Source organism: Trematomus bernacchii, unplaced genomic scaffold (assembly GCF_902827165.1).
Source record: "Trematomus bernacchii unplaced genomic scaffold, fTreBer1.1, whole genome shotgun sequence".
NCBI lineage: Eukaryota > Metazoa > Chordata > Actinopteri > Perciformes > Nototheniidae > Trematomus > Trematomus bernacchii.
In genome coordinates, this window is record NW_022987655.1 from 510,229 (window position 1) to 531,387 (window position 21,159).

Sequence of the window (21,159 nt, forward strand, 5' to 3'; positions counted from 1 at the left end):
GGTGGCGCACTAGCTACAGTGGCCTGCAAAGGACAAGCTTTAATCATATGAGAATGATCTACAGATGGGACGATCTGTTTTCATGAATGACTGCCTCGCTGCACTTTATCACTCTTACTAAATAAACCATGAACTTGATACACAATATTGATCTCCAAGTAAAATAATTGTCGATCAAATGTTTGTTTGTAATAAGTTCAGAATACATTTGTACAATTAAGATAAAGCTGACACTTTCTAACGACCCAGCCATGGTTGATTGTCCATTCATAATCATTTGTATAAAGTCTCTCATCAATAAAACCTCTAAAATATAAACCTTGTGTAAAATATGTGTCTTTAGCTGAGAGTTATATCATGAAGCTAAAGGCCTAAAACAACTACTCAAACTGAATCAGGAATTCCAACCACCAGGCTTTATGCACTTTGGTGAAAGCTAAGGAATATTATAAGTAAACAAACCTCAGAGTAAATGGAGATGCAATTACGGACATCTCATTTTGATCCTTGCTTAGTCAATAATATACAAACTTGTATGTTGTTTATGTTTGCACCATCATACACCCACGCAAATTCCTTGTATACCATGTAAACCAGGGGTGCCCACACTTTTTCAGCTTGGGAGCTACTTTTAAAATGACCAAGCCCAAATGATCTACCTACCTGCCCCTGCCCAATCTGTGTCGTGAGCGGGGGGGGGGGGGGGGGGGGGGGGGGGGGGGGGGGGGGGGGGTGAACTGTTGGTTAAACTGTGGCCCGCTTATGGCACAATACAACTCAGACTGGCGTACCTGTACGTCAATCAAGTGGCAAGTGCCAAATAAAAATGTAATGTTTTCTTGTTTTTTCAATGCCATGCGATCTACCCACTCGACCCTTGCGATCGACGTATTGGGCGCCCTGGTGTAAACGCACCTGGCCATATACTTGATTCTGATTTAAAATGCAATCCCACCATAATATCTAAGATCCCCTAATAATAACCTTCTGAATGTATTCTCATGCTGTTTACCTAAAAACTAGGACTAAACATCTGATGAAAATATTCTAAAATACAACTTTTAATACACAATCTAAAAAGTTGTACTCAGGCAGTCTCTATTATTTGATTACAGTTAACTTGTTGACTTTTTACTGGGAGTTTTAACCCAAAAACAATGTTTATTTCCACATCGACATGTCATCTCCCTGTAAACTTTGAAATTGTAATCAAACCGAGGGATATTGACCAACACTGAAGAATATCCGACTAACATGTGGTCAGATAACCGAGACAGATAGGAAGTTTACGAAAGAGTTTTATTGTTTATTTTTTTAAGAGTTGACAGGAATCCCCTGAATCTTCCTGTAGTTTAGATCCATCGTGATGAAATGTACCACTTATGAATACATTACACATTCATTCTTTCATAAAATACAGAAAGAAAAAGGACAAACAGGATCATGTATAATAAAAAGAAAATTACACAAAACATTACTTACAAATAATAAACCTTATCAGAATTACATTTTGAACATATTCATTATTTTCAAGATAATATGCAAACATTTCCACAGCTTCACAAATCCTCAAATATGAGCTTGCTGCTTTATTTTGTCACATGACAGTAAACTGAGTCTCTCTGAGTTTTAAACAGCACTGCATTTAAAGATGCAAATATAACTTGAGCAACTATAGGGTTTCCCCCTGGTCCGTGTGGTCCTGTGATGATCCCCCGACACACTGGTGGTACTTCAGCTCTGAATGCCAGGCAAAGCCTCGGTGACACTTGCTGCAGCTGTACCGTTGCTCCACAGTGTGGACGGTCATGTGGGACTGCATACTTGCCTTGTGTGCATATGTTTTCCCACACACTGGGCATGGGAATGGTTTCTCTCTGGTGTGAGTTCTCATGTGTATCTTCAGGTGGGATTTGTAAAGACATCGTACACCACAAACAGAACAGACGAAGGTTTTCTCGCCCGTATGCAACTTCATGTGGCTCTTCAGGCTGGCATTGTGGGGAAACCTTTTCCCACAGTCGGGACAGCTGTACGGTTTCCGGAATGTTTTACTTTCAGCTCCTTGATTTTCGTTTAAACACGGTGATGCCGACTGAGGTTTCCTGTTGTCTTTCCAGAAATCACTGTCGACACTGTCGTCACTCTCAGCCCGAGGGAAGGTCAACGCTTTGTTTCCAGAGTCGCTGTCAGTGATTTCATTATTTTTCAACATGTTTAAACCTGACGGATGTTCCCTGGTCTCCTTCCAAAAATCACTATCAACACTATCATCAGTCTCTGGTTGTAAATGTCTCTCTGGATCTGAGTTCCTGGCTGGTTCTGGTCCTCCACAGTCCTCTCCATCAGCTTCTGTTTCCAGGTGTTCAGTTTGTCTTTGATGAAGCTGAGAGGACTGAGGTTTCTCTTCATCATCTTCACTCTTCACAGGGACAGGAGTGAATGTGAACTTGGTGATATCAGCCTCCTCCAGCCCTTGAAGCTGCTCTCCCTCCTGACTGCTCCAGAGTTCCTCCTGTTCCTCTTTAATGTGTGGGGGGGGCTCTGGGTCCTCCTGGTTCGGCATATGCTGGTTTTGATTTCCACCTTCAGTAAACAATTCCTCTCCCTGGTGATTGCTGTTAAATGTTTCACCACTGTGGGAAAATGCATGTTTCAGAGAGTTTAAATCTGACAGGCCTTCACTGCTCTGTTTCCAAAAATCATCGTCTTCACTGTCTTCAGTCTCTGAAGAGTCTCCAGGGTTGTCCTCAGTCTCTGGTTGTAAATGTCTCTCTGGATCTGAGTTCCTGGCTGGTTCTGGTCCTCCACAGTCCTCTCCATCAGCTTCTGTTTCTACATCTTCTGTTTGAAGAGGCTGTGAGGACTTACCCTCACATTCATGGTATTTCAGCGTAAATTGCGAAGGGAACATTCTGTTACAATATCTGCAGCATAATTGCTGCCTTTTGTGGACTTTCATATGTTTAGTCAGAGATCTTCTCCATGCAAATTCTGTACCACAAAGTGAGCAACTAAACTGGGTTTGTCTCGTGTGGATCCTCATGTGTTGTACTAAAGCCTCGCTGTCACTGAAACCTGAGTTACACACAGAGCAGCAGAAAGGTTTCTCCCCAAACTGACCAGGCATGTGAGAACTTTCAAGATTGGAAAAAGCGATACCACAAAGTGAGCCATCATTCGGTTTCAGACTTTTCTGAATTCTGCTGGTAACCGGCAGCTGGTGCTTTCGGTCTATTACTGTTCCACACTGAGAGCTGTCGAACAGTGGGTTAGAGGTGTGACGTTGCGAGGGCTCGCCGACACACTCGTGGTTCAAGAGCTGCCACTCCAGGAGGAAACTTTTCTCACAGACTGCACAACTGGGTGGTTTCTCCTCTGTGTGGACACATATGTGCCTGGTCAGATTTCCTTCTGTTGCAAACCATTTACCACAACATGAGCAACTGAATGGTTTCTCTCTTGTGGGAGATGTTTTGTGCGTCAGCTGACTGTCCTCATATTGATCTTTACGCTCTGAGGGACTGAATGGATTCTCGCTGATGGAAACGTCCTCAGTTTCCAAATGGTTTGGACCTGAATGAGGATGCCTGGTCTGTGTGGAAAAACAAACACCATCACCAGTCCTGGGATCTGTTTGAACCTGGTCATCAGAGCAGCTGACTGCTGTCTTACTGGTCATATATCCTTTACTTATAGATACTTTTTTATTTCTTCGATAAGTGAACCCAGACTGATGCTGCCTGGTATCGTTCCAAAACTCAATGTCAACATTGTCATCAGGTTCTAGAGATGGTTCGCCACCTTTATCAGTCTCTGGTTGTAAATGTCTCTCTGGATCTGAGTCAGCTGGAGCTCCACAATCCTCTCCATTAAAGCCGGTTCTTCTCTGCTGCGAAGACTCACCAAGACACTTGTGTTTTTTTATCTGAAAATGCCAAAAGAATCTCCTGCTACAGACACTGCAGCTGAATGGTTTCACTCCTGAGTGGACTGCCATGTGTTGCGACATTATTCCTCTTTGAGAAAATCTTTTACCGCACACAGAGCAGCTGTACGGTTTCTCTCCTGTGTGGGTTCTCATGTGTATGTCCAGATGTGAACTAAACTGTCGCTTTTGACCGCAAATAGAGCAAGTGAACAGTTTCTTTCCTTTATGCATTCTCATGTGGGTCACCAGGAGGTAATTGTTGGGAAACGTTGCATCACATTCAGAGCAGCTCAGTGGTTTGTTGTATTTATCACTTTGGCTTTTGTGAAGCTGTGAGAACTCGCCAACACACTTATGGTATTTGAGCTCAGACGTGGCCCTGAATCTTTTTTTACATATGCTGCAGCTGTACGGTTTCACCCCTGTGTGCGTCGCCATGTGGTATGTTACAGCTCCTTTGTGTCTAAATGTTTTACTACACACTGTGCAACTAAATGGTTTTTCTCCTGTGTGGATCTTCCAGTGGTAGTCAAGTCCTGCTTTCTGAGTAAACATTTTACTACACAAAGAGCATCTAAAAGGCTTCACTCCTGTGTGAGTTCTCTTGTGTATATTTAAATTTCCCCTGTGTTTAAATTTTTTAGCACACACAGAGCAGTGGAATGGTTTTCCATCAGGATCATTCATGTCTTTTTCTGTCTCAGATTCTGCAAAGTCTGTAGTCGTTTCATCAGTCCCAGGTTCAGAAGAGTCTCCAGGGTTGTCCTCAGTCTCTGGTTGTAAATGTCTCTCTGGATCTGAGTTCCTGGCTGGTTCTGGTCCTCCACAGTCCTCTCCATCAGCTTCTGTTTCCAGGTGTTCAGTTTGTCTTTGATGAAGCTGAGAGGACTGAGGTTTCTCTTCATCATCTTCACTCTTCACAGGGACAGGAGTGAATGTGGACTTGGTGTTATCAGCCTCCTCCAGCCCTTGAAGCTGCTCTCCCTCCTGACTGATCCAGAGTTCCTCCTGCTCCTCTTTAATGTGTGGGGGGGGCTCTGGGTCCTCCTGGTCCAGACTGGAGCTCCACTCCTGCTGCTCAGGGGGAACCTCTTCTTTAACCACCACCAGCTGCTGGACGTCTGCAGGAAACAGGAAACACACATTCAGAGAAACTCTAGAGTATTAGAATTTAAAATCTAACCACGAGTAACACTTCATTAACTTTGCAGCCCTTATCCATTCCTTATTTTAAATGCTTGCCTATCATTTTGCTAAGTCCCGCCCACTTTGTGTTTCTGTTGGCTCAATTTTCCTTTTTTCCCTGGAGAGTTTCAGGAAAACAGGTGAGTTAGTACAGTAGCTGATATAAAAGGAACTTACACTGCTTAGTTTGGACAGGGAGAGCGTGGGGGCGAAGTTTCTTCTTTTCTGTTTGCAGATATGAGTTTCTACATGTAGGTTTGTGTAAGTCATGATCATGTTAGTTAACAGGGTTAGCTCGGCATTTACTGGCTGCATGAGATGATGGTGCATTGCACACAGAGCAAATACACAGGCGTAGTATGAGCCAAGATCTGAAAAAAATCTCAGAATTTTGACTTTTAAAAGTCAGCTCATAATAAAAAAACAAGCCTAAAATTGCAATATAACATGTTTACAAGTTGTTTGCATTACATTGTACTGTTTTTTTTAAATAACTTTTTTTAGGATATCTAATTAAAACAACACATTTTTTCAAAAAGAAAGGCATTTCTGCAGACATGTTAGGTTTCTCAACATTATATCAATAAATATAACCGTTGTTTTCTTAATTTGTGAAACATAACTTTGAACAAAGCTTTGTTTTTGATTGTGAAGTGTTGGTTTCAGATTTGTTTTATTTTTAACATTATATATGATTTTAGATTGATCTTCTTAATATAAGCCACTAGACCTACAGCGTGTCTGATGTGCTGCTGAGCTGGAGCGCCCCGAGGGACTGTGCCGTCACCATTCCTGTTCACCCTCTACACCTCCAACCCCCTCAACTCCGGCTCATGCTCGTGCAATTAATCGTATTTTAATCTCGATTACGATTTTGGCTTGCAACGATTACGAAAACAGCTTAATCGAAATAAAACGATTATTTTTGCTGCATTCCCTTTCGCAAAAGATGCTCTCAATTTGTCTTGCGTTATACATCCTGCCCCCCTGACAACGAGGAGGAGTACAAGGCCCCGGTGGAGAACTCCTTAGGCTGGTGTGACAACAATCACCTCCAGCTCAACATCAGCAAGACTAAGGAGTTGGTGGTGGACTTCAGGCGGAGCAGGAAGAGGCCTCTGACCCCCATCACCATCAGGGTGCCTTAACTGGTTCTTCTCTGGTTCTGAGTCCAGAGCCAGTTCCGGGCTACAGCCTGATTTAGCTCTGGTTCTTCCTGTTTCAGCCGCAGCGGAGCCGGCTCTAAACACCGAACACCGGTTCTTAGCTGACCCCACTTGGCTGCCCGGCAAGAACCAAGAACCACGCTCACGTCGGAAGGGGGCGAGATGAACCTGAGCCATAATAACAGTTTATGGCGAGTACGGAAAATGAAAGTTGTAACAAGCAGTAGCGCTGAGCAAAGTGACTAGAAGGCAACCACACACTTATAAACAAACACACTTTATAAAGTCAGGCAACACTAACCAGGCTTCGTGTGATTCTGTTTATTTGTACCTTACTTTACTGACACTGTTTGACTCAGACCTAGTTTGACCGCTACAATAAAATGAAGTTTTTACTTTGTACTTTCTGGGTAATACTCTCTCTAAGTCCCTGAGAACAAAATCATGCCACTTCTGCTATATTTGATGAGAGATAAAATGATATTTTGCCAAAAGTTCTTAGTTAAATTGATACTGTTTTACTCAGTACTACTTGGACTACTACCACAAGTACAATCAAGTACTTTTACTGTGTACTTTTTGAGTAATACTAGCTCAAACTCCTGTCCTGAGTACATTCTTTCATGTATTCTGCTATCTTTGATAAGAGATTCATTTCAAACCTTTATTTATCCAGGTGAATCCCATTGAGATCATTGATCTCTTTTTCAAGGGAGACCTGCTCAAGTAGGTTCCACATGAAACATTAAAAACATAAACAGAACAACATAAAGGACATCATACAGTAGCATTACAGGGATTACAGTTTACATACTATCCACATGAACAGGTACCAACAGCTTCCGATTGAGTAGTAAGGTGTAAGGTTGCTCCATCGACATTTTCACCTAAACTATTGATGCAGATGGAGAATAAAAGTGGACCTAAAACAGAACCTTGAGGAACACCATTAGCAATGTTCAACCACTCAGAAGACAGCCCATCAAAGTGAACACATTGGGACCTTTCAGAGAGGTAGTTCACAAACCACCCACTGCATGGCTGGATAAGCCAATACTGAGTAGCCTCTGCTTTAAGATGCGATAATCGACGGTATCAAACGCTTTGGAAAGGTCAATAAATAGAGCTGCATAACTCTGCTTATTATCTAAAATACTCGCCACATCATTCACCACTTTCATTGTGGCAGTGATGGTGCTATGTTGCTTTCTGAAGCCTGACTGATGTTTAGACAGGATGTCATTGTTACATAAAAACACCTTTACCTGTTCACTCACTAGGCGTTCAAGAACCTTAGCCAGAACTGATAATTTAGAGATGGGTCTATAGTTATTTAAAACAGTGGCCTCCCCTCCTTTTAGTAGAGGCAGGACATAAGCTGACTTCCATACTTTAGGAATTGCATTTGTGCTGAGGGAGAGGTTACAAAGAGTAGTGAGAGGTGGAGCAATAAAATCTGCAGCTATCTTTAAAAAGAAAGGTTCTACGTTGTCCGGGCCGGCCGGTTTCTTAGGATCTAACTTGGTTAAAGCTTCATGAACAACATTTACAGTAAAAGGAGTAAAACTGAAAGGGTTTTCCAGACCACATTGTTCAGAGTCACCGACTGTGGTGTTCACAGAAGCAGAGTTAGTCACAGAATCAAACATAGAACCGCAGGACACAAAATGCTCATTAAAACAATTTAACATAGTAGCCCTGTCCGATATAGAGCCAGATGCTGTGGTAATGCACGGAGGTAGCTCATTACGGATCTCACCGGTGGATAGCGATTTTATGGCTTTCCAACATTTTCCAGGATTATTCAGGTTCTTTGTGGTAACTGACAGATAATACTTAGACTTAGCACTTTTGACATGTGAAGTGAAGCTATTCCTTAGCTGCCTAAAGCGTAGCCATTCTACCTCTGAGCCTGATTTCCTAGCCTTTGCCCAGGCCTTGTTTCTCTCATGTAGGAGACTGGACAGTTCAGCAGAAAACCAAGGATTGTCTCGTCCCTTCACTCTAAATGTACGCGTCTATCCATCATTTCCATAAAACCAAGATAAAAATAAGACCATGCAGTTTCAACATCAGCACACAGATCGATTTTTCCCCAATCAAACCCAAACAGATCATGTACAAAACCCTGCTCCACAAAATGTTTTCTGTCTCTCTTACTGATAATAGCCGCGTTCACACCAAGTACTTTCCTGTACTTAGTTCCGGCACTAAGAGCCCCGGCGCTTTTAACCCCAGGGCACTTAGTACAGATCGCGTTCACACCGGAGTACTTCTCCCTGAGGGAAGATTACGCAAATGAGCCGCTGACGTCACTTCTTCTTCTTCTGCTTTGGCTTTACTGGCAGGCCACAAACCACTTCATGGCGAGTACAGTAGGTGGCGGTATGCACCTTAAAGTTGTTTGCAATCCGCTGCAAAACAAGAGAAGAAGAAGAAGAAAAACTTCCCGCGTATACTGCGACGCCCACCCACTCGCTGTACATTAGGCGTCTGTTGTTTACCTTCCGACCTCAGACATGATGGAGATGGAGTCGACTGAAGTTGTGCTGTTTGTGCTCATGTTATACAGCTTTGTAACGGAGTTAATGCAGCCTGAGCAACTTGCGTACAATAACAAGCCGAGCACGAGTGGTGGTGGAGAACGCTTTTGGCAGACTGAAGGGCAGGTGGCGCTGCTTGATGAAAAGAAACGACTGCAAGATGGACCAGATCAAAATCCAGGTGGCAGCATGTTGCATATTACATAACCTTTGTGAAAGTAATGAGTACAGGGACGAATGGACTGCCTTACCGGCGACCCAGCTTGATGGGCCAGCCACGCGCACAGCCCTTATGAGGCATCTGAACAGCGTGTAAATTGTAAACATTTTGACAATAAAGACGATCTTTTGTACAGTGCTTTTGTTTCTCTTTTATTTTCCAGTCAAGACAGGCAACATTACAATAGTGTACAGTGTGGCAATATAATAACAATAAACTGTGCCAGGTGTGTTGTATGCACAGTAAATAGGCTCAGCAGCAAACCCACCTTTATTATATATATATCTTCCTGAGACCCACTGCATCCGTCTGCCATAAACACTATGGAAACCTACATGTTAGTTTCGGCCCATAGTGGACTCCATTTTGTGTTGTGTAAAATGGGGGGGGGGAATTAAAAGTTTGCAAATCCCCATGTCCTCCTCAGAGGACAATCATAAAAACATTAGTTTTAGGTCAAATAATATTTAAAATGATATAAATTATCATATTTGTGTATGTGCCCCTGCCATTCCTCCACAAGGTTGCAACATTGATGATAATAATGACAAATAAAGCTTGGCCAGTTTATAACCGATGAAACATGATGGTATCAGAATAATTACTTACATGTGATGTATAGGATGCTACACAGGTCACTAAAGATAACGTGTCAGGAGAAATAAGCAAGATACAGGATCTGTTTAACAGTAAATAGAAGTTCACATTTTTAATGTAAATAAAATAGAAGTTGTACATGTAAATTAACATTATCAATATAAAATAAAGTGTCAGTTGTATCAAGACTATATAATAACAGTAATAACAATAATATAAAATGAACTGGTGAGCATCTTGTCCTCCGTTTCCTGGGCCTTGGTGAACAGCACCATCTGATCCCCGTGCATCGACTCTTTCACCACGGCACGCCGGTCCTCCAACGCCTGGACGGTGTCAAAGAAATTCGCATCCCGTGTCCGCTTTCCTAAGAGGGAAAATAAGCAAGATACAAGATCTGTTTAGTCGCCATGTAGTTTTACAACATACTAGGAATGTGTTTTTTGTATTTTCACAAATAGAATTAAGGTTTCACAAATCTGAAACTGTGTTATAAAGAATCTTTTGACTCTCTGGGATAATCCAGTCCAGATTTGATGAGTCTAGGTATAGTGGTTTTAGATCAGGACCTGGTCTAATGTGGCCAGGGTGCGAAAAAGCACTAAAATCTCTCTTTTTTGTATTTTCACAAATAGAATTAAAGGTTTCACAAATCTGAAACTGTGTTATAAAGAATGTTTGGCCTCTCTGGGATAATCCAGTCCAAATAAATCGGCTATGCAGCGATTTATTCCTTTTTTGGATTGTTCCAAAGGATTGTTCCTTTTTGAAGAGTGCTTCATGTATGCTTAAACTTTGTTTAATGTTGTTGAGGCAAGTTAAACATAAAATATGATGAATATTATGAAATAAACATGATTGTGAACATCAGTTCGATGCGTAACGTTCTTTCAAGACAAAGTTACAGTGTGTGTACCTTTGCGTTTGGTTGCTGGTAAGGGGGACGACCAAGCGCTGTGATCTAGAATGCAAAGCTCGCTTGTTTCCAATCCTGAGAGTTGTCCATCCTCGCCTGAAACAGACGATTAGTGCCATGAGTTAGTGAAGCAAATTACAGAAACACTGCACAGTTATTCACAAGTCAAAACGTTTTCATAGCGGCCGAGAATATCTAGCTAGCTAGATGTAGCTAGCTCGGGGCCGGTGTTAGCCTATTCAGCCTAGCATGGCTAGCTTGATCTACTGAGCAAATAAAAGTACATCTGAGACCATTATTGTGCAGATTAAAACCCCAGTGCATGTAGTTGATTTTACCTTCATCGTGGTAGTCATCGTTGGCCACTGAATCCGCCGTTTGTAGTCCTGCCTGAGTTTCTTTATTTTTAGCCGGCTGTGCACGATTCCCAGGTCGAGTGAAAGCTACTGAACTGGCTTCAGTGCATTCCCTGGGTCGCGTCCTCGGCGTAGATCTCCAGAAGCGCCGACACCTCCTCATCATTTCTTGATGCTTGCCATAACTGCTTTCAAAAACAAACCCAACGCTCCGTCGGTGCGTTGGGATTTTTTAGCGAGGAAAAACAATGGCGTCTCCACACAACATTTTCACAGTTGTACGGGCATGGTTTGCAATTCGCCCAGCCAATCAGCACTGGGGCACTTTTGGGGCACTTTTCACCCACAGAAAAGTACGCTCTCCCAGCGGGCTCTAAAAATGGGGGTAAAAGTACCCGAGATTAAGTACGATTTTTGGTGTGAACGCGACATAAGGGGTACTCACGGAACTAAACGCGAAAAGTACGGTGAAAAGTACTCCGGTGTGAACGCGGCTAATGCGAGGTTTAACCTTTTGGACCTTAGTGTCCCTAATTGTGGCTACAGCACAGTGATCACTCACATCATTCGCAAATACTCCCACAGATGAGTATTTATAGGGAACATTAGTTAAGATGAGATCAATTAAGGAGGATTTATTAGGGAACTTAATGTTAGGGCGAGTAGGACTGTCAACAATCTGAGTAACATTCAAAGAGATACAAAGGTTTTTTAAATCCTCTAATACTATAGTTAACCAGTCCCAATTAAAAAATAGATAATATTTATATTTCAGGTATTTATTTAAATAAGAAGTGACCTTTGAATAAATATTGCAAAACAAAGCCTATATCACCTGCAGGCTTAGCCAGTGTGTATTTCTTCCTGCACTACAAGATTTCGATGTATACACATCTGGGCCATTTATTGTGTAATTTCTCCAAACATATACAAATGCCTGTATTGGAGTCAAAAAGGTGCAGTAGAAGGACTTTAGCAGCATCATGAGAGGCCAACAAGAGTGCCAGGGGTGTGTCACTGTGCTGAAGGAAGGTTGTGAACAGCTATCCAGGATAGTCTCTAAAGACTTTCCAAGGGGTAACAATGCTGCTGCTGGAGTACTGATCTAGTGTTGATGTCATCTGTCTACCTTATCCTCTTAAAATACTCTGTCTAACATTATCTGTACATTACATTACATTACATTATATTATAGGGATGCCAGCGATTATTCGATTTTTCGAATATTCGTTACAGTCTCCATAATTAAGTTAAGTAAGTTTGTTTTACTGTAAACTTGGAGGAAGCCAGCAGCGCAGGCTGCGCAGAGTGCAGACTGCTGCAGCCTGCTACACACCGACCCCGACCCCCCCCCCACCCTCTCTCCGTCACACGTGCGATTGATTTATTGGCGATATACAGAACAGTGAGAACAACACAACTAAAGATGAACAAAGCGGCACGTTCAAAGAAGAGTTCCTCGTGGAACTACTTCGAACTGATAAGTGCAAATTAAAGGGGACCTATCATGCAAAATGCACTTTCACAAAATGCGAATAATCGATTAATATTCGCCAGGGCTGTCCGATTTTCGAATTTGATCATGGTCAGTTTCTGGCATCCCTATTACATTACATGTCATTTGTTAGACACTTGTATCCAAAGCGACTTACATACATTCAGTAGTGTGCACAATTCCCACAGGAGCAATTTGGGGTGAAGTGTCCTCCCTTGATTCGAAGTCCAGCACACTATCCACTGAGCCACAGCCTCCCAGTATTGTGAACGCTTTTAACGCTTATTAAATATAGCAGAAAACATGCATTATTCTACTCAGGAGGGGAGTTTGACAGGGGATTACTCAAACACTTGATTGTACTTGTGGGAGTAGTCCAAGTAGTACTGAGTCCAACAGTCCAAATTGTATTAAGAACTTATGGCAAAATATCATTTTATCTCTCATCAAAGATAGCTAAAAACATGCATGATTGTACTCTGGAAGGGAGTTTGACAGAGTATTACTCAACAAGTACACAGTAAAAGTACTTCATTGTATTTGTGGTAGTAGTCTAAGAAGTACTGAGTCCAACAGTACCAATTTTATTAAGAACTTATGGATACAAATCATTTTATCTCATCAAATATAGCAGAAGTGGCATGAGTTTGTTCTCAGGGACTTTGAGAGAGTATTACCCAAAAAGTACACAGTAAAAGTAGCCTACTTCATTTTATTGTAGCAGTCAAACTAGGACTGAGTCAAACAGTGTCAGTTTTATTAAGAACTTATGGTACAAATGACTTGTATTGCAAATAAAGCAGAAAAAAACATGCATTATTTGACTCTTGTACAGCGATTACCGTAAAGGCGCTATTAATTGCGCACTCAAAAATGAATAGCTGCTGATTTGACATAAGCCGTTTTCTCCAGGCACATTTGACCTTTTCATTATGATTCTACGTGATAGTCGGACTCGGACATGACAACCTGGGCAGCCCATGTATTGATTCCATCTGATAGCTGCTATAATACAAAACAAAACTTCTGCCTGCTCTCCACAATGATCAATAACAGCGAACGGATGGTCAAAGTAAGGTACAAATAAACAGAATCACACGAAGCCTGGTTAGTGTTGCCTGACTTTATAAAGTGTGTTTGTTTATAAGTGTGTGGTTGCCTTCTAGTCACTTTGCTCAGCGCTACTGCTTGTTACAACTTTCATTTTCCATACTCGCCATAAACTGTTATTATGGCTCAGGTTCATCTCGCCCCCTTCCGACGTGAGCGTGGTTCTTGGTTCTTGCCGGGCAGCCAAGTGGGGTCAGCTAAGAACCGGTGTTCGGTGTTTAGAGCCGGCTCCGCTGCGGCTGAAACAGGAAGAACCAGAGCTAAATCAGGCTGTAGCCCAGAACTGGCTCTGGACTCAGAACCAGAGAAGAACCAGTTAAGCACCAGAACGGTTCTTGAACCGGAACCGGTTTGGTTTATTGGCAGTTTGCAAACCACTTAAGAGTACTGGAGTGTGAAACAAGAGCTATTGAGTCAGTGTTGTGGTGCTGTTGCTTTGGTCTGGATCTGTGAGCTAACCACGCCCCGTTCATTTGCATATAAGAAATGGAAATGTGTCATTATGAAATACAAGTCCCATGAAATAAATACATGTGTATTTAAATGTACATGTATACATATTTATTGCCTCATTTATTTATTTCAGAATTTATTTCATAGGCATATTTATATATATATGTATTTATTTATTTATTATTTATTTATTTAATTTTGGCTTAAATGGCATTCCATATTTAGCTAGCGCCACACAGCAATCTTTAAAGGTCGTTTTCTCAAAATTAGTTTTTTCTCCTCTTCTGAGTGAGAAATGTCCACTTCAGTACATACACCAAACCTTCCAGTTATATTCCTATCAATATTATGAAGGCTTTTACAGAAGGGTTTGGTCATATATAATTCATAGCCTGAATTATAACATTTTATACCTAAAAACATGACGAAAATTGATATGTTAGGGCTGTTGACAGTATTTTCTGATTTATGGAGTGATAAAAAGAGATATCCAAAATCCCTTCTGTAAAAGCCTTAGATACTAATATGACTACAAAATGAAACAAGAATTTTGAACCTGGCTTTATCCAAAGTTCAGATTTCGGTTCCTGAAATGTGTTAAAATATGCGCATATTTAATGAGATAATAGCTCATTTGCATATTTAAACATGCTATTTCAGAAAACTTGTAATACAAAAGAAAATTGCCTTATTGTAAGTAATTAACTGGATACATTTCTAGCTGATATCTTTAAGTTAAAAAGATTACCCTATTCACCTGGGGTGTCTCGCCTTACTAACTAATTAACATCTGTCCAAATAAAAAAACTCACCTTATTATGCTTTTAATGTTTTGTGTTGTATATTTTTATATAACTGGTAAACTTGTAACTTTAGGCAAGGCAAGTTTATTTATATAGCACTTTTCAGCACGCGACAATTCAAAGTGCTTTACAAAACAAATTAAAATACTTTTTAGGAATAAATAAATACAGCATTAATACGTCTTTTAATATTAAAAAGTGCTTTAAATATAGAATATTTATTTATTTATATTAATAATTTGTATTATTACTTATAATTATTTGTATTATTACTAATAATAATAGAAATGATAATATTATTATTATTACATTTCCAATAATTGTATTTTGTAAATCATTTCAGTGAGTTTTACCTAATCTGTAGCTGGATTGATATTTGCTGAAATGCAAGATGAAAATCAAATATGATTTATGAAAAGTGATGACAATGCACTTAAAGGGGACCTATCATGCAAAATGCACTTTTGTACGTCTTTTCTACATGAATATGTGTCCCCCGGTGTTCCAGGGAACTCACCAAGTGTCAGAAAACACAACCCTCTCTATTTTCCTCCATACCCAAATCTCTAAAAAAGGGGCTGCAACGGATCTGATAAAAACTGATCCAGATTTGAACACTGTCCTGACGTCAGGACGGTGGCGCTACGGCTATTGGGCCAACTCCACCAATCAGGAGGAGACAGCCACGGCCATTGCCGTTCGAAAGCGCTGGAGTCGCTGTAGTACATATGCCAGGCCAGTAGATGGTGCTGTTCTCACTGAATCTGCCCTTGCTAAAACAGAGCTATAAAATGTCAAATTGAGCAAAATGAGGCATGGCTAAAATGCATGATCTGTTTGGTATTTTGAAAAAAAATATATATAAATATGTCTTATATAGGTATGGTCCTACACTATATTATTAAAATATAGCATGATAGGTCCACCTTAAATTAAAGCAGTCTTTAATTGTTTGTCATAAACATAGCAATATATGCTTTTGAAATGTAACATGTCTTTGAAAAAAATAACAGTATACAGTTTATATTGTGTATCACCTTTAGCTTGAAAATACATAGATGTGTTTTTTTAATCTATAAAATAAATAAATAGACAGACAGACACTTTATCGATCCCAAATTGGGAAACTATTTAACAGCAGCAGTGTGTTCAGGTATTAAAATATTTAAAGTTGGAATAAAGTATAAACTACACAACACAAGTATAATGCACAGCGATCCATAAGATGAGTCCGATATGTTCATGAAACTCTCCAGGAGGCACCGACACTAACGTGGCCGAGTGGACTCCGGAGTGTGCTGCGTGAGTTGCACTGTATGATCTGTGGTGTAGTGGGCTGTCACTCAAAAACTGAGTAGCGAATGGGGACGCACCCCTGAAAGTCCCGCCCACCTGGGAGGTTTGTGTCAGAATCTCAAACAAAAAATGTTTTTTTTTTCTACATCAACATGTGTCCCCTCTTCTTCACGTCTCTTCTACATCAACATGTGTCCCCTCTTCTCTGTGTCTCTTCTACATCGACACGTGTCCCCTCTTCTTCACGTCTCTTCTACATCAACATGTGTCCCCTCTTCTCTGTGTCTCTTCTACATCGACACGTGTCCCCTCTTCTTCACGTCTCTTCTACATCGACACGTGTCCCCTCTTCTTCACCTCTTTCTACATCGACACGTGTCCCCTCTTCTTCACCTCTCTTCTACATCGACACGTGTCCCCTCTTCTTCACCTCTCTTCTACATCAACACGTGTCCCCTCTTCTTCACCTCTCTTCTACATCGACACGTGTCCCCTCTTCTTCACCTCTCTTCTACATCACACGTGTCCCCTCTTCTTCACGTCTCTTCTACATCGACACGTGTCCCCTCTTCTTCACCTCTCTTCTACATCACACGTGTCCCCTCTTCTTCACGTCTCTTCTACAATCGACACGTGTCCCCTCTTCCTCACGTCTCTTCTACATCGACACGTGTCCCCCTCTTCTTCACGTCTCTTCTACATCTGACACGTGTCCCCTCTTCTTCACGTCTCTTCTACATCGACACGTGTCCCCTCTTCTTCACGTCTCTTCTACATCGACACGTGTCCCCTCTTCTTCACGTCTCTTCTACATCGACACGTGTCCCCTCTTCTTCACCTCTCTTCTACATCGACACGTGTCCCCTCTTCTTCACCTCTCTTCTACATCGACACGTGTCCCCTCTTCCTCACGTCTCTTCTACATCGACACGTGTCCCCTCTTCCTCACCTCTCTTCTACATCGACACGTGTCCCCTCTTCTTCACGTCTCTTCTACATCGACACGTGTCCCCTCTCCTCACGTCTCTTCTACATCGACACGTGTCCCCCTCTTCCTCCCGTCTCTCTTCTACATCGACACGTGTCCCCTCTTCCTCATCTCTCTTCTACATCAAACACGTGTCCCCTCTTCTTCATGTCTCTTCTACATCAACACGTGTCCCCTCTTCTTTTCATGTCTCTTCTACATCAACATGTGTCCCCTCTTCTTCATGTCTCTTCTACATCAACACGTGTCCCCTCTTCTTCATGTCTCTTCTTCATCAACACGTGTCCCCTCTTCTTCATGTCTCTTCTACATCACCACGTGTCCCCCTCTTCTTCATGTCTCGTTCTCTTCTACATCAACACGTGTCCCCTCTTCTTCATGTCTCTTCTACATCAACACGTGTCCCCTCTTCTTCATGTCTCCTTCTTCCATCAACACGTGTCCCCCTCTTCTTCATGTCCTCCTTCTACATCAACATGTGTCCCCTCTTCTTCATGTCTCTTCTTACATCAACAAGTGTCCCCCTCTTCTTCCATGTCTCTTCTACATCAACACGTGTCCCCTCTTCTCCATGTCTCTTCTTACATCAACATGTGTGCCCCTCTTCTTCCATGTCTCTTCTTCATCAACATGTGTCCCCTCTTCTCCATGTCTCTTCTACATCAACATGTGTCCCCTCTTCTTCATGTCTCTTCTACATCAACATGTGTCCCCTCTTCTTCATGTCTCTTCTTCATCAACATGTGTCCCCTCTTCTTCTTCATGTCTCTTCTCATCAACATGTGTCCCCTCTTCTTCATGTCTCTTCTATCAACATGTGTCCCCTCTTCTTCATGTCTCTTCTACATCAACATGTGTCCCCTCTTCTTCATGTCTCTTCTTCATCAACATGTGTCCCCTCTTCTTCATGTCTCTTCTTCATCAACATGTGTCCCCTCTGTGTAAAGAGACTCTGAAAGTTTCAGGAACAAAGATTCTCTCTCTTTTTGATCCTTTTATATAAAAACCTGTCTGAAAATGAGCTGATCAGATTTTGGCCACTTGATGATGTCATAACGATGTTTTGTCTTGTGTAACCATTAGCCAATCAGCAACCAAGGTAACCCCCCCCTTATCACCTGAATCTCCTCCTAGAGCACCATTGAGTTCTTTTTAACCAAATCTCTCTCAGAGGGGCGTGGGGAGGGGCTCCTTATTTTCATCTAAAGTAACAGACAGAGAATCAGCACTCTGGAAACAGGGCTGAAACAGAGGGGATTATGGGTAATGCTGCAATGATCTGTTTTGCAGGTGTTTCAGCCAATCAGAGACAGGCTCTGGATATATCTGAGACCTGTGATATATTGATCTACATCTATAATACTGAGGTACTGCTACAAAGAAGGTAGATTAAGAAGGTCCATAGCAACGACAACATGAAACACCCTTTAATTTACATGTCGGGAAACCCCCCCCATGCATAGCGCGCCACAAAATGCTGCTTCTTATTTTAAAGGTTACCTATCATGCTATTTGTAGGCAATAGCATAGGTCTCAGATATATACAAATATATAAAAACATGTCTATGAAGTGTTTTGCTCAAAATACCAAACAGATCACCCATTCTAGCCATGCCTCATATCCCTCTATTTCACTTCCTGTTTCAAAAGTGCTGATTCTGGGTATAAAGCTTTAAATAAAGAATTGATAAAAAATAAAGTAGGGGTCTGAGCTCATGTGGGACCCGGCAGCTACTGTCTAAACTAAATACTGCGGTGATGAAACGCCATATCATGGATTATCAAGGATTCTCTCTGAAGCAGTATGGAGCTCAAAGGCTTTCTCTCTTGCCGGTTATACCACAAGGTGAGTTCCTTTTTATTTCCTGCTTTCTTCACACACATGCTCTCCAGTACAGGTTAGCCTCTGAGTGTTAGCGATGCTAATGTAAACACCGACCATATTACGTCCAAAACAGTCGGGCATTGTTTCTGATAGCAACGTTTCTGATAGGGCCGTGGGTCCACATTTCAGATATTACGTCATATCGGACGCAAATCTGGATCAGCTCCGTTGTTCCCCCGTTTTTAGAGATTTGGGTACGGAGGAAAGAGAGAGGGTTTTATTTTCTGACGCTGCGTGAGTTCCCTGACACACCGGACACACATGTTGATGTATAAAAGACATCAAAATGTGCATTTTGCATGATAGGAGACTTTTAAAGTTCGTTGCCTTGCTCTGCTCTGGGGGGGGGGGGGGGGGAGAGAGTGGTGTTGGGGTGCCACTGATGGTGATGAAAGCTGGTTCGAGGGCCCCCACACACACTCTAGAATCGCCACTGCCTGTTACCTACTTGTGTCTTCACCCGTTAAACTTTTAGCGTTGCTGCATGTTTTCGAATTTCTTGTTTGTTTTAATTTGTGCAGTTTTGTGAAGCAACTTTGAGCGGCACCTGCTGTATAAATAAAGCTTTATTATTTATTATTATTATTATTATTATTATTATTATATGTAATGATCTTTTTTACATGCCGCTATAACAAAACCATTTTCCCAATTTGCGATCAATAAAGAATTTATAATCTAATCCACTTTAAACTTTAATTTATTTTTAAAGTACATATTGTTGCTTAAACTAGATATCAGCTTTTATTGAAGAGACTCTTGGTCCATTATTAAAAGACATACACCACTCAAATCTAAATTAAAAAAGGCAGTGATACCAATGTTTCCACAGAGGTGACTCGTACAGCACCGAGACAACGGATTTGAAAGCAGCATAATGACAGAGTTATGAGAAACATTCAATCCACAGATGAATTTGTACATCAGATTTCTCAAGAGAGCATGCAACGTGTTGACTCGTGCATTACAAAAACATTTCACTTGCACTGCACCACCTTGGTTTTCTAAGCAGTATACGCAAACAATCATTATAAGCAGTGGCGACTGGTCATTAGGGGCAGGTGGGGCACAGCCCCACCTAGTGTCAGCAGAAAGTATTACAAATAATGATTACAAAAATGCAAAAAAAAAAAATAAAAAAAAATATAAAATATATTTTAAGATCATGTTTAATCATCTGATTCGTCTGTACATTGCTGTTTTAGTCTGTGTTCTTCTAATTAGTGTGTCTACAGTCACAGTGTGTGCCTATTGAGCTGTTTAGAGCCATGTGGGACAAAACCTGATTATGCCCCTTCCTCTCGCTGTGAAGTGAACGTTGACTGTAAAAACTATCACTGCGCATGCTCAGAGTATTTTGTAATGAAATGTGTGTGGCAAAAAAATAATGACCAGAGGGGCACGGAGCTACCATCCCCACCATACGTCATCTCAAATCATTCAGAGCTGATTGGCTGTAAGTACGTGTGCCGCGAAAAGTGTGCTGTGTGAAGAGGAGACGAGAGAGCTGCAGGGGCGCGTCCTAAAACCAGGAAGTAAGCACAAAAAAGCAATGAGATTTCTCCAGAGGATTTTAGAAAATAGCTCAAAATAAGATCTGTGGGAAACGTACCTGTTAGATAAATGCACGTTTTGATTAGCCGGATAACATCCACATGTCTAACCCTACTTTATAATTTTTCTATCATAAATCTATGGATTAGATTTATGATAGACTTTTGAAACTACAAGAAGATAAGGAGGACTTTTACAAAAAAAGTAATAGAAATGTTTGTCCAGAAGGATAGGAACATGGACTTCATCTTCAAGTCAAGGTAAGACCGCCATTTTATTGAAAATGGGATCTTACTAAGAGAGAACAATTCAATATTTAAATGATAAAATTACATTTTTTGGGTATCCTTTTGTTTGAACTGTCTGTTTAAAATTAATCGAAAGCATCAGACAAAAAAAGCTTTGAAAATAAATTATATTTTGGTTTAGGTCAAAATATAATATTTGTAACCTGAAGAGTCAGTGCCAGTGCCCTCAGCAGCCATGAATCTCACTGCACGTCACTGCAGAAGCTTATATATAGACATCTAAGTTTTTTGTGCCCCACCACTTTTGTACATATAAAAACGCCACTGATTATAAGCAACCTGGAGCTTCTGGAGGCTCGCCTTCTTAAACTTGACCCACAAGGGGGCAGTATAGAGAGGGGTACAATAAGCTC

The 21,159-nt window shown here is 41.3% G+C and overlaps 2 protein-coding genes across 2 annotated transcripts in view; one reads left to right on the plus strand and one right to left on the minus strand.

Moving 5' to 3' along the window:
• LOC117486600 (zinc finger protein 84-like) overlaps window positions 1-21,159 on the plus strand; it is a 113,039-nt gene that overhangs the window by 57,198 nt on the left and 34,682 nt on the right. The gene's annotated exons all lie outside the window — the stretch shown is intronic.
• Window positions 1,315-21,159, minus strand: part of LOC117486599 (zinc finger protein 91-like) — a 32,307-nt gene continuing 12,462 nt past the window's right edge. Inside the window, exon 2 of the mRNA XM_034135103.1 lies at window positions 1,315-5,052. Coding sequence (XP_033990994.1) covers window positions 1,673-5,052 — 3,380 coding nt within the window. The 3' untranslated portion in view covers window positions 1,315-1,672. The remainder of the gene's footprint in view (window positions 5,053-21,159) is intronic.